Source organism: Aythya ferina (assembly GCF_964211825.1).
Source record: "Aythya ferina genome assembly, chromosome: 11".
Lineage (NCBI taxonomy): Eukaryota > Metazoa > Chordata > Aves > Anseriformes > Anatidae > Aythya > Aythya ferina.
The window spans coordinates 11,746,672-11,758,725 of NC_140307.1; the positions used below are offsets into that span (position 1 = coordinate 11,746,672).

Genomic DNA, 12,054 nt, shown 5'->3' on the forward strand with positions numbered 1-12,054 from the left:
GCTGCGCTTCCCAGCACGTGAGGCTGAAACGCAGGAGAGCCTTGGCTTCTCTACCTGGGGCTGCTGCCCTGGCTTGAAGCAAACCCTTATTTCAGTCTGTGTTGGGTGGCGTGTTCACCAGACTTATGTAAAATGTTGTGATCGTAGCCCGCAGTCGAAATATCCAAGCCTTTCTACGTACTCTGTTGTTGTTGCTATTTTAGGGGACCCTGATGTCTCTGGGGGATGACTCAGAGAAGTTGGGCAGCATTAATCCAGACTAACAGTCTGATTCAGGAATGCATCTTTACGTAAGAAAACTGCTTGAGCATATGCTTATCTCTGGAGCCTGGAATTAAACTGTCTCACACGCTATCCTGCTTTGGGCATGGAGCAGCCAGAGTCTGCTGATGCTCTTCAGTAGCTCCTCAGTAGCCAGCTCCTGGTCTCAGAGCATTTCTGGAGGGCAATACATCCATCTGGCAAGTTGGGCTACTTCTGGCGAAGTCAGCAAAGAACAAGCACAGGATAAACTATGAGACACGGCGTTCAGAGCTTACCTATGCTCCTCCACAACTCTGCTCACCCTTGCTGAGATCTCCAGCCCCACAGCACGCTTGTATCAGTTCAGAGACAGTAAGAGGCAGGTGGCCGCAGATGTCAGTGCACTGGGCTGAGAACATCGCAGTGCGCCAGCCGGCTGATGCCTGTTGCAGAGGTACCTGCAAACACCTCTTGTTTGACTGCAAGAGCCGTCCTGTTCCAGGCAGAAAGCCAAGTTGCTGCGGGACTCTGCAGAAAACTGTACTCTGCACCAGGGCTGTGCTGGATTACCTGTTTTCTGCATGAGGTAGAAATACAAATTTGTTATTCTAGCATAAATGGTGTTAAAGTCTGGCCAGTGCCACACTGGGTTTTTTCTGGTTTGTCCACCTTGGGTGCCTGAGGGTGGCCTTTGGGCTGTCAGTGCAGTTCTGTGTTCCACAGCAGTTATTTTTTTTAAGGATAAAACCATCTATTATGCTGCCTAATTCCCTGTAACGCTGGCTGCATCTGCATTCAATCGGGAGGATGGTTTGCATACAGATGCCTCCACCAGTGGGAAGCATGCGAGCCGGTGAAAGGGGAGCAGAGGAAGCGGATCATCCCATGGCCCCAGTTCACCCCAGCACCTGCTCAAGTCCTGCCGGATGTCAGCACGTGCCTTAGCGTCTTGCAGGGCTGGAGCCTGATCTGTCCTGCCCGCTATTAAATCAAGCTGGGCTCGCTTTCTGGGGTCAGTTTGGTATGTGTGATCATGGAAACCTCCACAGGGCACTCCCAGGACTTTTCCTGTTTATTTTGCTCTTTGAGCCAAACGCTATTTAAGCACACTCGTTCCTGAATGAAGCCAGCTCCCAGGTCAGTAGACCTGCTGCTGCTGTGGCTGGAAGAGGGCTCTGGAAAACACAGACCATCTTCTGGAAATGCCTGCAACTGCCTGCAGATCTCTGACTTGAATTTTGATGGCTCAGAAGCTTGCCGTGCTGTCTTACTATCTCCATTTACTTGTTTACCTCTCATTTAATCCTTGGTAAGATAATTATGGTTTTTGAATCGAAACCACAAGGGATGCAGTGATGAAGTGACCTTTCTTGTGGTGATGCTCTGGGGGCATTAATGGTGTGTGTGTGTAGGGGATTTGCAGGCGTGGACCCTCCTGTTGCCAATCTCCTAATTTCAGAGGGGACATTGCTCAGTGCAGTGTCACACAGGTGCTGGCAGGGAGCGAGCTGTCTGCATGACTTAGTGACGATGCATCTGCTGTTCCAGCTCGTGGCCAGTCTGTGGACAGAGCGTACGCTCCGCTGGAGGTGGGATGACGAGAGAGGACTGCTGGAGCTTTAGCACACGCACAAAGAAGATCCTAAATGAGAGCTGGTCCTAAATCCACGTCCATCAGCCAGATCCCTCACTAACAGCTCAACCCATGGGGAACACCCACACTTTTGGGGGCTGAAACAGGCTGGTGCATGGCAGGCTGCTTTCAGAGCCACGAGCGCGTATCCCGGCGCTTTTCAAAACACGGGATGCCTCGTTCTTAATCTCCCCGCTTCCACCTTGACCACTGCGTGTCACGCTACGTGCTGCCATTGCACGGTTTAGCAGATGCATGTGGTAAATGAATTTCTCGGCACAGATGGAGTTTAGCAGAAGGCACCTCTTCAGATGAGAGAGCACAAGCAAGGGGAGCAAGGCCTGGGATATTCAGTGTTAGCAGGCAGGAGTGGGGCTCGGCTCTGGGCATATTTGCGTGGAGCAGTATTTCAACAAATATGAACTTAAAAGCAGAGTCCAATGTAAAAGCTTGAGGCAAGATGTGTTAATCAGTCAGAAGAATTTGGGTTCCTGACTCGATAAGCGCTGCAGAGCTCAGCCAGGTGGTATTTGCACTACTGGCATTATTTGCAAAGCCTTTTTCTGATGGAATTTCTCCAGCTTGCACAGCTTCTGGACCACGGTGATCTGAGGGGTATCTCAGCACACACTCGGGGTTCAGGTAACTAATGGGTGTGCAGGCAGCCAAAATCAGCCCCCAGGGAGAACAGCAGAAACTGGGCACAGGGAGCTCTCTTGGGTTTCCCTTCTCCAACTGCAGGAACTCCACAGGTCCCAGGGGATGGAGGAGAAGGGTTTTTTTTCCAGAGATATTTGCCCAGTCCCATCTGGGCCATGGAGCAGCAGAGCAGGAGTGAGGCTGGGTGCAGCACTGAAATGGGTAAGATCCCTGACATACGTCAAATCCCCAAGTCTCCTTCTCAGAACAGAGCCTCGGTGCGGTTCTGGGGCCACCAGACCTTTGTAGCATTTTGGTACAGCAAAGAGGGGCTTTTGGGGGTGCTTGTGCCAAGGCCGCGGGGCTGGATGGCAGATCGTTGAAATGTCGGGCTCCACGCGGTGCTATCAGAGAGAAGCGAGGCTGCTGTGAGTTATTGTGCAGGCTGAGTATTTGTGGCTGCCGTCCCTGGCTGCTCTCAATCACAGCTGTGGGGCTGAGCAATCAGCTGAACTGGAATCAATCAGGCACCCGTGGATGTGCGGTGAAGAACTCCTCCATCTGGAAATGAAATGAGCGTGCAGAGAAGCCCTGCTCCCGTAAATCCCTTAAGCATGTGCTTAACTTCATGGAGCAAGGTGATTGCAACGCAATATTTTATTCTTGTCAGCTTCAGTGTTAGCAGTTACTAGAATCACTTGTGTAATTAAGCTCTTGCAAGAATAAAATGAAAAAGCACCAGGTGCCTATGGAGATCTAAATCATTTTTCAGATTGGGTAGAACAGCAGTTTTCAACTTTCTTAGGCAGCTGGAATCCTAAAATTCTCCATGGCAGCGCAGATCCCCTCGCAAGGAATTGAAGGCAGCAGCCGTGCTTCTCCCGGGTGCCTTTCACCAACCTCTCAAGGAGACAGCGAGCACCCAGGGCTCTGCACGGAGACAGCGAGCACCCAGGGCTCTGCACGTGACTGGGGCAGAAGCTTTGTAACTTTTGCAGAGGCCATGGCTATAACTTCATACCGAGACATCTTTTTAATAACTGCAGATCAGTGTTTTAACCATGCTCGTTAAAACAGACTGGTCTTGTCATTAGCACAGACTGACACGCACAGCTCTGCGGAGCAGCTGGCAGAGAAGTGCTGATCCGTGTCTTGCTGGGAAAAAAATGAGGCTGGGACCGTAGGAGGAGAACCACATCTCCACGTCTGTGGGATGGCGTTCTTTGGTGCACAGGGAAGACCCCATCACCATTTATAAATGTTTAGTACTGGAATTAGGCACAGAAAGGGAGATAGTTGGGTTTGGAAGGCAGCGATTGTCTGAAATTGCCCCTGCACTGGGTGGCAGGCAGAGAACGAGGGCACGTTCCCTGCGCGTGTAACGGAGCTGCTGTGACCGATGGTTTCTGCGAAGAGCAGGTGAAGGTTCACTGGTGCCTGGAGATTTGACACACCGTGAGCCTGAACGCAACCTGCCTTCCTCTATAAACACATACCTGAGAAAGTTTCAATGTTTCTAAGGGACTATGCGCTACCAAATGGGCTGCAGCATTTACCCTGCGAGATGTTCAGGTGGGAGGTGACACTGCCAGGTCCCTGGGGGACGGCGAAGCAGTGCTTCTGGCACTGTGCATCGCTGCCCGCGGCTTAGGACACCCGTGAATTAATCGACAGCGCCCATCCCCAGTACCCTACCCCTGCAGAGCTGCAGGAAGCCGGAGGGGCACAAGGGCACCGTGCTTGGAGGAGGCTCCGGAGCTCTGCAGCTTCGGCAGGGGCCAGGAGAGGGCAGCGGGGAGGCGCTGGAGGCACGGGGCGGGGGTGCTTGGGTGGCTGCGGGGCTGCAGCCGGGGCAGGGACGCCTTCGCCAACACCTGGATGACCCCGTCCCGTGGAGAAAGGTGAAGCACGGCCCCTAGGACGCTGCCCTGATCAAATCGTGCCGCCTGCTCAGCACCTTTCTCAGCTCCTCAGGCCCAGCGGGTGCTGCAGCAGACGCTTTGCCCTAAACCCACTCGCTTGTTGGTGACCCACGTCACCAGCTGGGCAGGACACAGAGCTCCTGGAGGTGCCACACACCCCCTGGGGACACTGCACCACTCTGTGACCCCTCTTGCACCAGGACATGAGGTGGAGTTGTGCAGCCGGCCACCACCTGGCACAGAGGGTCCTGGAGCCACAGAGAGGTTGGAGCGTGGGCTTTGTGGCACCAGGCGAGGGCCCGTGACAACCAACAGAGCCACCAACGCTTGACATGTGAGATGGCACCAGCCTGGCAAGCGTCCAGCTGGTAAGCCCAGAGCTAAACAAAGCCGGTGCTATTTATATTTATGTAGGGCAGGATGATTAATGCCCAGGCCTTCGCCATTCTAAATAAGTAGGGTAATTAGGGAGCTGGCTTTATTTACTCGGTAGGTTGGCATGAGGCAATGTGCCTGCCCAGCCCCGATGTCTCCCAGCCCAGCCCGCACCCACCTGTGCCACCGGGATGTGCTCCTGACCCGGTCACAGGCACGATGCCGGGGCAGAGCAGGATGCGGGGACAGCAGGCACCCCGTGGATGGAGACTGTGGTGCTACAAAACACCCGGCACTGATTTTTGGAGCTACTTGTAGATCTGAAGATACAGACAGGTACCCAGCAAGGCCTCCAGAGCATCTACCCAAAATCAGACACCTCATCTGCTTGGATCCCCAAGGGCCTCACCCTGCGCTTCAGCCCCTGACACTGCGGCCATCGTTACACTTTACGTGCTCCATCAGCAAATAAACACCCCTGCAGCTTTTGGGCGGCAGCTTCTAATTTTCTGCAAGTGCCCCTGCCTGTTTCGTAAGGTATTTGTTGTTTGTGCTGCATTAGGCCAGCGGAAGCACAAGCAGGAAGCAGGATCCCGCTGTGCCAGGTGCTGCACAAACACAAAGCGCCGCCGTGACTCCCGTCCCAAAGAGCTGACGAAACTCGTCACACCTACGCCGCATACTGCGAGGCTGAGTCTCCCCCGCCCTCCAGGCACCGGATCGTTTTCATCCCGGCAAAGTGGGTGAAGAATGTTACCACATCAGAATGACCTGCTTCACCCAGGGAGAAACGATCCCCCAGGGCACGAGGAAGCCAAGGATTAGTGCCTGGTGGTGGAGGAGGCAGCCTCGGAGTCCTCCCGGGGCTGTGCAGTCTCCTCACATCCGCAGTGAACAGCAAGGGAGGATCTGCTATCAGCCAGCTCTCCTCTGGGCCAGGCTACAGCCTGTTACCAAGCCAACCGGAGTCCCTCGCGCTCCCCAAACGGCTGCAAACAATAAGCCCAGCTCGCCTCCGCCGTCCCTCGGCTCTACCAGGCCCAGCACGTCTAATATTGGCAACAGAGCTGCAAAGGCAGAGAGCCGGCGGGCGTGGGGTGCGAGCTGAGCTCAGGGCGCTGTGTGACGTGGGGGGCAAAGGGCGCTCAACCCCTGCCGCGCCCCAGACCCACAGCCTGGCGGCCAGCTCGGTGTCTGCCCCTGCCCTCCGTGGCAGCGTCCAAGAGAGGCCCCAGCAGGGACGGGGGCACCTGAGCGCAGCGCTGCTCCACAGCCCTGACCTGCCCAGAGCATTCTCGAACGGCAGGCTCAGCCCCGGCTGTTTGCAGAAGGGAAAGGTCTGTTTGTGAGCACGTTACAGAGCCACTAGTGCATACTCTGCTCCCCTGCAAAATGCCAGATTAAATAATAAACAGCTCCAGACGAGGCTGCCTCTTTTTATAGTACCTGCCCTGCAAGGAGCTTTTTTTTTTTTTTTTTTTCTTTTTGGGTTATGCAGCCCACTGAAGAAAGGGAATCATGCCCAGCACAACTGTGAAAAACTGGCTATTTTTATCGCCGCTGACCAGAAAGCAAAGCTGGAGCAGAGATGCCACCTGGCATAGCTGGGGTCACACAAGGCTTCGTGGTTGGGAACCAGGGAAAAAGAAGCGGCACGGCGGCTGGATCGCCTCTCCCTGTATCCATGGGCAGATGTTGCTGTTCCACACGTGAACAGTGCCTGCATGCCTGCTGCTGCATGACCTTTCCCAGGGGCTGAATGCCCTGCATGGCCCATATGAAATCAGTTTTCCTTGGGAGAGGTGTGTGGAGCTGCTCTCCTTGGAAAGCATGGGCTGCGTGTAGGGACCCACTGCTTGTAATCACCGTTGCCCACGTTCTTCCTGGGACACTGGAAACAGCCCTCGGAAACACAGAGATGGAGGCATCTGATAAACCCTGGCTGGTAAGGAGCTGCCCCACCTGTGGGCAACGTCTGCATCAAATGAAACCTGTGAAGCATCAAACAGAGGGGTCAGGGCCAAGCCCACACACCCATATTGGTACCATCACCTCACTGAACCTATTTTCCCTCACTTTTCTTCACATTTTCCTGTAATTTCCCACACATTCCCCTCACATTTCCTTCCTTCAGGTTTCCCTCCTATTTCCCTCACACTTCTCTGCGATTTCCTTCCCATTTTTCCTTTAAATTTCTCTCCTATTTCCCTCACACATCTTTCCTTCACATTTCCCTGTCATTTCCCTCATTTTATTTTTATTTTCCCTTCAAATTTCCTCATATTATCCTGTCATTTCCCCCACGCTTCTTTTCTTCACATATCTCTGGAATTTCTCTGACATTTTCTTTAAATTCTTCTCCTATTTCCCTCACACTTCTTTTCTTTGCATTTCCCTTATATTTCCCTGTCATTTCATTTCCCTCACATGTCTTTCCTTCACATTTCCCTCATATTACCCTGTCATTTCCCTCACATTTTCTCTTTTTCTGTCATATTTCCCTCACGCTTCTTTCCTTCACATTTCTCTGGGATTTCTCTCATATTTTCCCTTTACATTTTTCTCGTATTTCCCTCACACTTTTTTCCTTCACATTTCCCTCACATGTCTTTCCTTCACCTTTCTCTGGAATTTCCCTCCACATTTGTCTCATATTTCCCTCAAACTTCTTTCCTTCACATTTCTCTGGGATTTCTCTCACATTTTCCATTTTTCTCATATTTCCCTCACACTTTGGGATTTCTCTCACATTTTCCCTTCACATTTCTCTCCTATTTCCCCTCACAAATTATTCCTTCACATTTGCCTTATATTTCCCTGTCATTTTCCTCATGTTACTTTCCATCACATTTTCCTCACATCTCTCTGGAATTTCTCTCATGTTTTCCCTGTACATTTCTCTCACATTTCCCTCACACTTCCTTTCTTCACATTTCTCTGGGATTTCTCTCACATTTTCCCTTCACATTTCTCTCCTATTTCCCTCACACTTTTCTTCACATTTCTTGGGGATTTCTCTCCCATTTCCCCTTCACATTTCTGTCCTATTTCCCTCACGCTTCTTTTCTTCACATTTCTCTGGGATTTCTCTCACATTCATGGTTTAACCTTTTGGGCAGACCTGTGCGGTGCCAGGAGCTGGACTTGATGATCCTTATGGGTCCCTTCCAACTCGGGATATTCTGTGCTTCTATGATTTTCCCTTTATGTTTCTCATATTTCCCTCATGTTTATTTCCTTTACATTTTCCTGGGACTTCCCTCACACTTTCCCTTCACGTTTCTCTCCTATTTCCCTCACGCTTCTTTTCTTCACGTTTCTCCAGGACTTGTCTCCCATTTCCCCTTTACATTTCTGCCCTATTTCCCTTATGCTTCTTTCCTTTACATTTCTCTGGGATTTCTCTCACATTTTCCCTTTAAGTTTCTCTCCTATTTCCCTCATGTTTCTTTCCTTCTCATTTCCCTGGGATTTCTCTCCCATTTTCCATTTCTCTCCTACTTCCCTCACACTTCTTTCCTTCACATTTCCTTGGGATCTCTCTCTCATTTCCCCTTCACATTTTTCTCCTTAGCTTAGGGATATGGTTCAGTGGGGACTGTTAGTGTTAGGTCAGAGGTTGGACTCGATGATCTTGAGGTCTCTTCCAACCTAGAAATTCTGTGATTCTGTGATTCCTACTTCCCTCACACTTCTTTCCTCCACATTTCCCTTGGATCTCTCTCTCATTTCCCCTTCACATTTCTCTCCTATTTCCCTCACACTTATTTCCTTCACTTTTCCTTGGGATTTCTCTCCCATTTCCCTGATTTAGTGAAGGACTTGTTAGTGTTAGGTCAGAAGTTGGACTCGATGATCTTGAGGCCTCTTCCAACCTAGACAATTCTGTGATTCTGTACTTAAACATCTTTCCTTCACCCCCCCCAACCACCAACCCCAGCAATGAGCCCCCCTCCCCAACCCCCCGCGGCCACTCTCAGCATGGCGGCCGCGCCGCACTCAAGATGGCGGCGGCGCGCGGGGCGGGAAGGAAGCGGGCGGGGGAGCGGCGCGCACTCAAGATGGCTCCCGGCGGGGCGAAGGGAGATGGCGGCGGCCGCGCAGGCGCGGCGCTTGAGGCGCGGCGGCGTGACGTACCGCGCCGTGCCGCGCCGTGCCGTGCCGTGCGGCGCCGCGCCGTGCCGTGCCGTGCCGTGCGTGCGCGGCGCGCGGTGACGGAGCGGGGCGGCCGCGTCCCTTTGTTGGCGCTGAGGCGGCCGAGGCAGCGGGCGGGGTGAGCCGCCGCTTGGCCGCCTCGCCATGGACTCGGACGAGGGCTACAACTACGAGTTCGACGAGGACGAGGAGTGCAGCGAGGACAGCGGCGCGGAGGAGGACGAGGAGGACGACGAGGAGGACGAGCCCGACGATAACCTGGACCTGGGCGAGGTGGAGCTGGTGGAGCCCGGCCTGCGCGGCGGCGGCGAGCGCGACGGGCTGCTGGGCGGCGAGACCGGAGGGCTGGGGCCCGGCGGCGGCGGAGGAGGAGGCCTGGGCGGCGGGCCGGGCCCCGGCGGCGGCGGAGGCCCGGAGCAGGAGGAGGATTACCGCTACGAGGTGCTGACGGCCGAGCAGATCCTGCAGCACATGGTGGAGTGCATCCGCGAGGTCAACGAAGTCATCCAGGTGCGCCGCCGCCTCGCCGAGGGGGCCCCCGGCCCCCCCTCCCGGTTTCTGGGGGCCTCCCCCCGGTTTCTGGGGATGGGTCCTCGGCCTCCCCCCCCCCCCAACCCACCCCCCGCCGCCCCCCTTTGTGCCTTTCCCATTTGGGATTTCTTTCCTTTTGTTGCTAATATCGCCGTTTTGCCTCTTTTCCACCCCCCCCCCCCCCCCCCCCTCCAGCCGCCCGGTTACCGGAGGCAGGGCAGCGGTTGGGCGCTCTGGAACGGGCTGGCTGTGCCCCCCCCCATCCCCCCTCCCTTTAATTGTGGCGTTTTAAAAACGAAGCAGGGCTCCAAAGCACACCCACTGCCTTCCGACCAGCGTATCTAATCTCCCGGCTCTTGTGCTGCTGGAAGAAATTCAAGCCGCCGAGGCTATCTAGCATCCCTTCCTAAATATTTACAGCTGGGTTTTCCTCCGGCTTGCCCTAAGTTTCTGGTGCCGTCCGCTTTTCCTGCAGGTGACCGGAGTGCGTGGGTTTTCTTTTGTTTCGGTTTGCTTGGTGGTATTCAGAGTTACAGCCAGCAAACAGCAAACGCTTCTCCTCACCCGAGAGCGTGAACAGCGGTGTGAAGGTATTGCATTTCCTAAGTGGTGTGAGGAGACTGAATTTATTGATACTACACAACAAAGGACACCGTTCCCCCAAATCAGTTGCTTCCTAGTTGCGTGTGCTTCCAGCGTTAAATGCCAGATGCCTCAGTGAATGTTTTTGCCCAGCTGTCCTGTGCTTTACAGGGACTCCACGAGCAGCTTTAAAATGTGGCTGCACGCGCTGTAAATCCACCGTAGTTTATGGGGAGCTTGATGCAAACAACTGCCCGAGTGTTCACCTAGGAAATGAGTAAATGGCAGCTCTTCAGTCAAATTAAAGTTTATAACTTTAATAACAGTACCGCGCATGTAAGGCTTATAAAGCAGTCTGGCTTGATCAGCTGATTATGAGAGCTGAAGAAGATCTCCTGGTTACGTATGGATATTTCCTTGCTCCCAGTTATTGATCCTAATGGAGGGAAATGAAGATGTGCAAATGGGAAGTAAACATGCAAACACTCGGTGAAGTTTTTAACTCTTTGAAGTAGTGATTAAAATGGTGGGGGTGTGTTTAATGACTAAGGCTGTGAGAATCACCACCCGGACTCGTGATATTGGACAGACTCAACCATTTGTCCCAGCTTTGAGTAAGCAAAGTGGTGGAAATGTTTCTGTTGATGAGGAATAGTGAGCATCCTGCTCCTGTGTGTCCCTGGCTTGAGGAATTCACCTGCATGTTTTTAAAGAGCTGATTTAAATGAGGTCCTCTTTTCTGGTCCATGGCTTTTCTTCGTTTTTACACTGCTCTCAAGCTGTATAACTTGAGCACTTGGCCTCAGCATAGCAGAACAACTAGCCAGAAGTTGAGAGAGGTGGAGCCCCTTCTCCTGTTCTTGCACCCAGGGTGGTGGTGGGGGGCCTGGCCCTTCCCTGAGCTGGCTCCGTGGGGCTCTGCAGAGCACAGCCAGCCTGCAGGAGCTCCGTGGCTGCTGCTTTAGGTCTTGGTGTTAGGTTTGTGGTGGTTATTCCTGGTTTAGCAGGGTGCAGAACGTCAGTTGGTTTGGAGTATGAGTCAGCCTAGGACCTAACATCAGCTCAAGTGCTAGCAGACATCAGAAGAGGGTAGGAAAACATTAAGTTACTCCAAATTGCTTTGAAATGGCACCTTACTGGATTTCTAGCCTGTTCGGAGGTAAGTGAACTTAATTCAGTCAGTGCCTCAGCATTTGCTCATCCTCACTTCTCTTGCTTGCGCTGAAAGCTTCCAGGGCTCCGTTCTGTATATTTCTTGCTTTTGGCATCCAACCAGGATTGCTGCTGCTGCTTTTCTGGTTCAGTAAACCTTTTCTGGACTCACGTTGGCTCAGGATCCTGCTGCGGATCCTTGGTTGCAGTCCTGTGATTCACTTGTTCCAGTCTAGAACTGGATGGCTTTGGTCCCTGTGTATCTAAATGCAGTTTGATATCAAATGATAACGGTTGCAGTTGCCTGTTGCAGTCCTCAGGAGCTTATTTGTTACCACGCAGAGGGCCCTGATGTCCAGAAGCTTCAGCTGTAGGGCCTGTGCCCTCTCATCAGAGGAGGTACCAATTTCTGGTCAGAAGTCAGTCGTGGGTTTTATTTTTCAGTTGATTGTTTTGCAGGTGCAATGAGAAGAAAGGGTATCGGTGAGCCATGAAGCATCTGCAAGGGGGGTACCTGAGCTGCAGATACAGCTTCCATGTGCAGGGACTTGGGCCTTTGTCCCTGACAAAACACGGGCCCTGAAGAACAATTATTAGCTAATACAACCACCAGTGGAAGGAGTTGAATTAAATCTATTTTCCCATCCATTTAATCCCTTCCCAACTGCGAGCTGTATAAGAACAGCCCAAAGTTCTCAGGACAGGGATTTGACCTGACAAAGGCTTTGCTGAAGTAGTGGCTAACTTGTGATAAACTTCCTGGCTACGAGGCGTGTGATTTGTGCTGGCAGCAGGTAACGTGCACGTGAAGATGGCTGCTGA

The 12,054-nt window shown here is 52.8% G+C and overlaps 1 protein-coding gene across 1 annotated transcript in view; it reads left to right on the top strand.

Annotated features, from left to right (window-relative positions):
- The first annotated feature begins 8,968 nt into the window (after positions 1 to 8,968).
- Positions 8,969 to 12,054, top strand: part of ARIH1 (ariadne RBR E3 ubiquitin protein ligase 1) — a 55,029-nt gene continuing 51,943 nt past the window's right edge. The window contains exon 1 of the mRNA XM_084532516.1: positions 8,969 to 9,477. Within this exon, the coding sequence (XP_084388642.1) occupies positions 9,112 to 9,477 (366 nt within the window). The 5' untranslated portion in view covers positions 8,969 to 9,111. The remainder of the gene's footprint in view (positions 9,478 to 12,054) is intronic.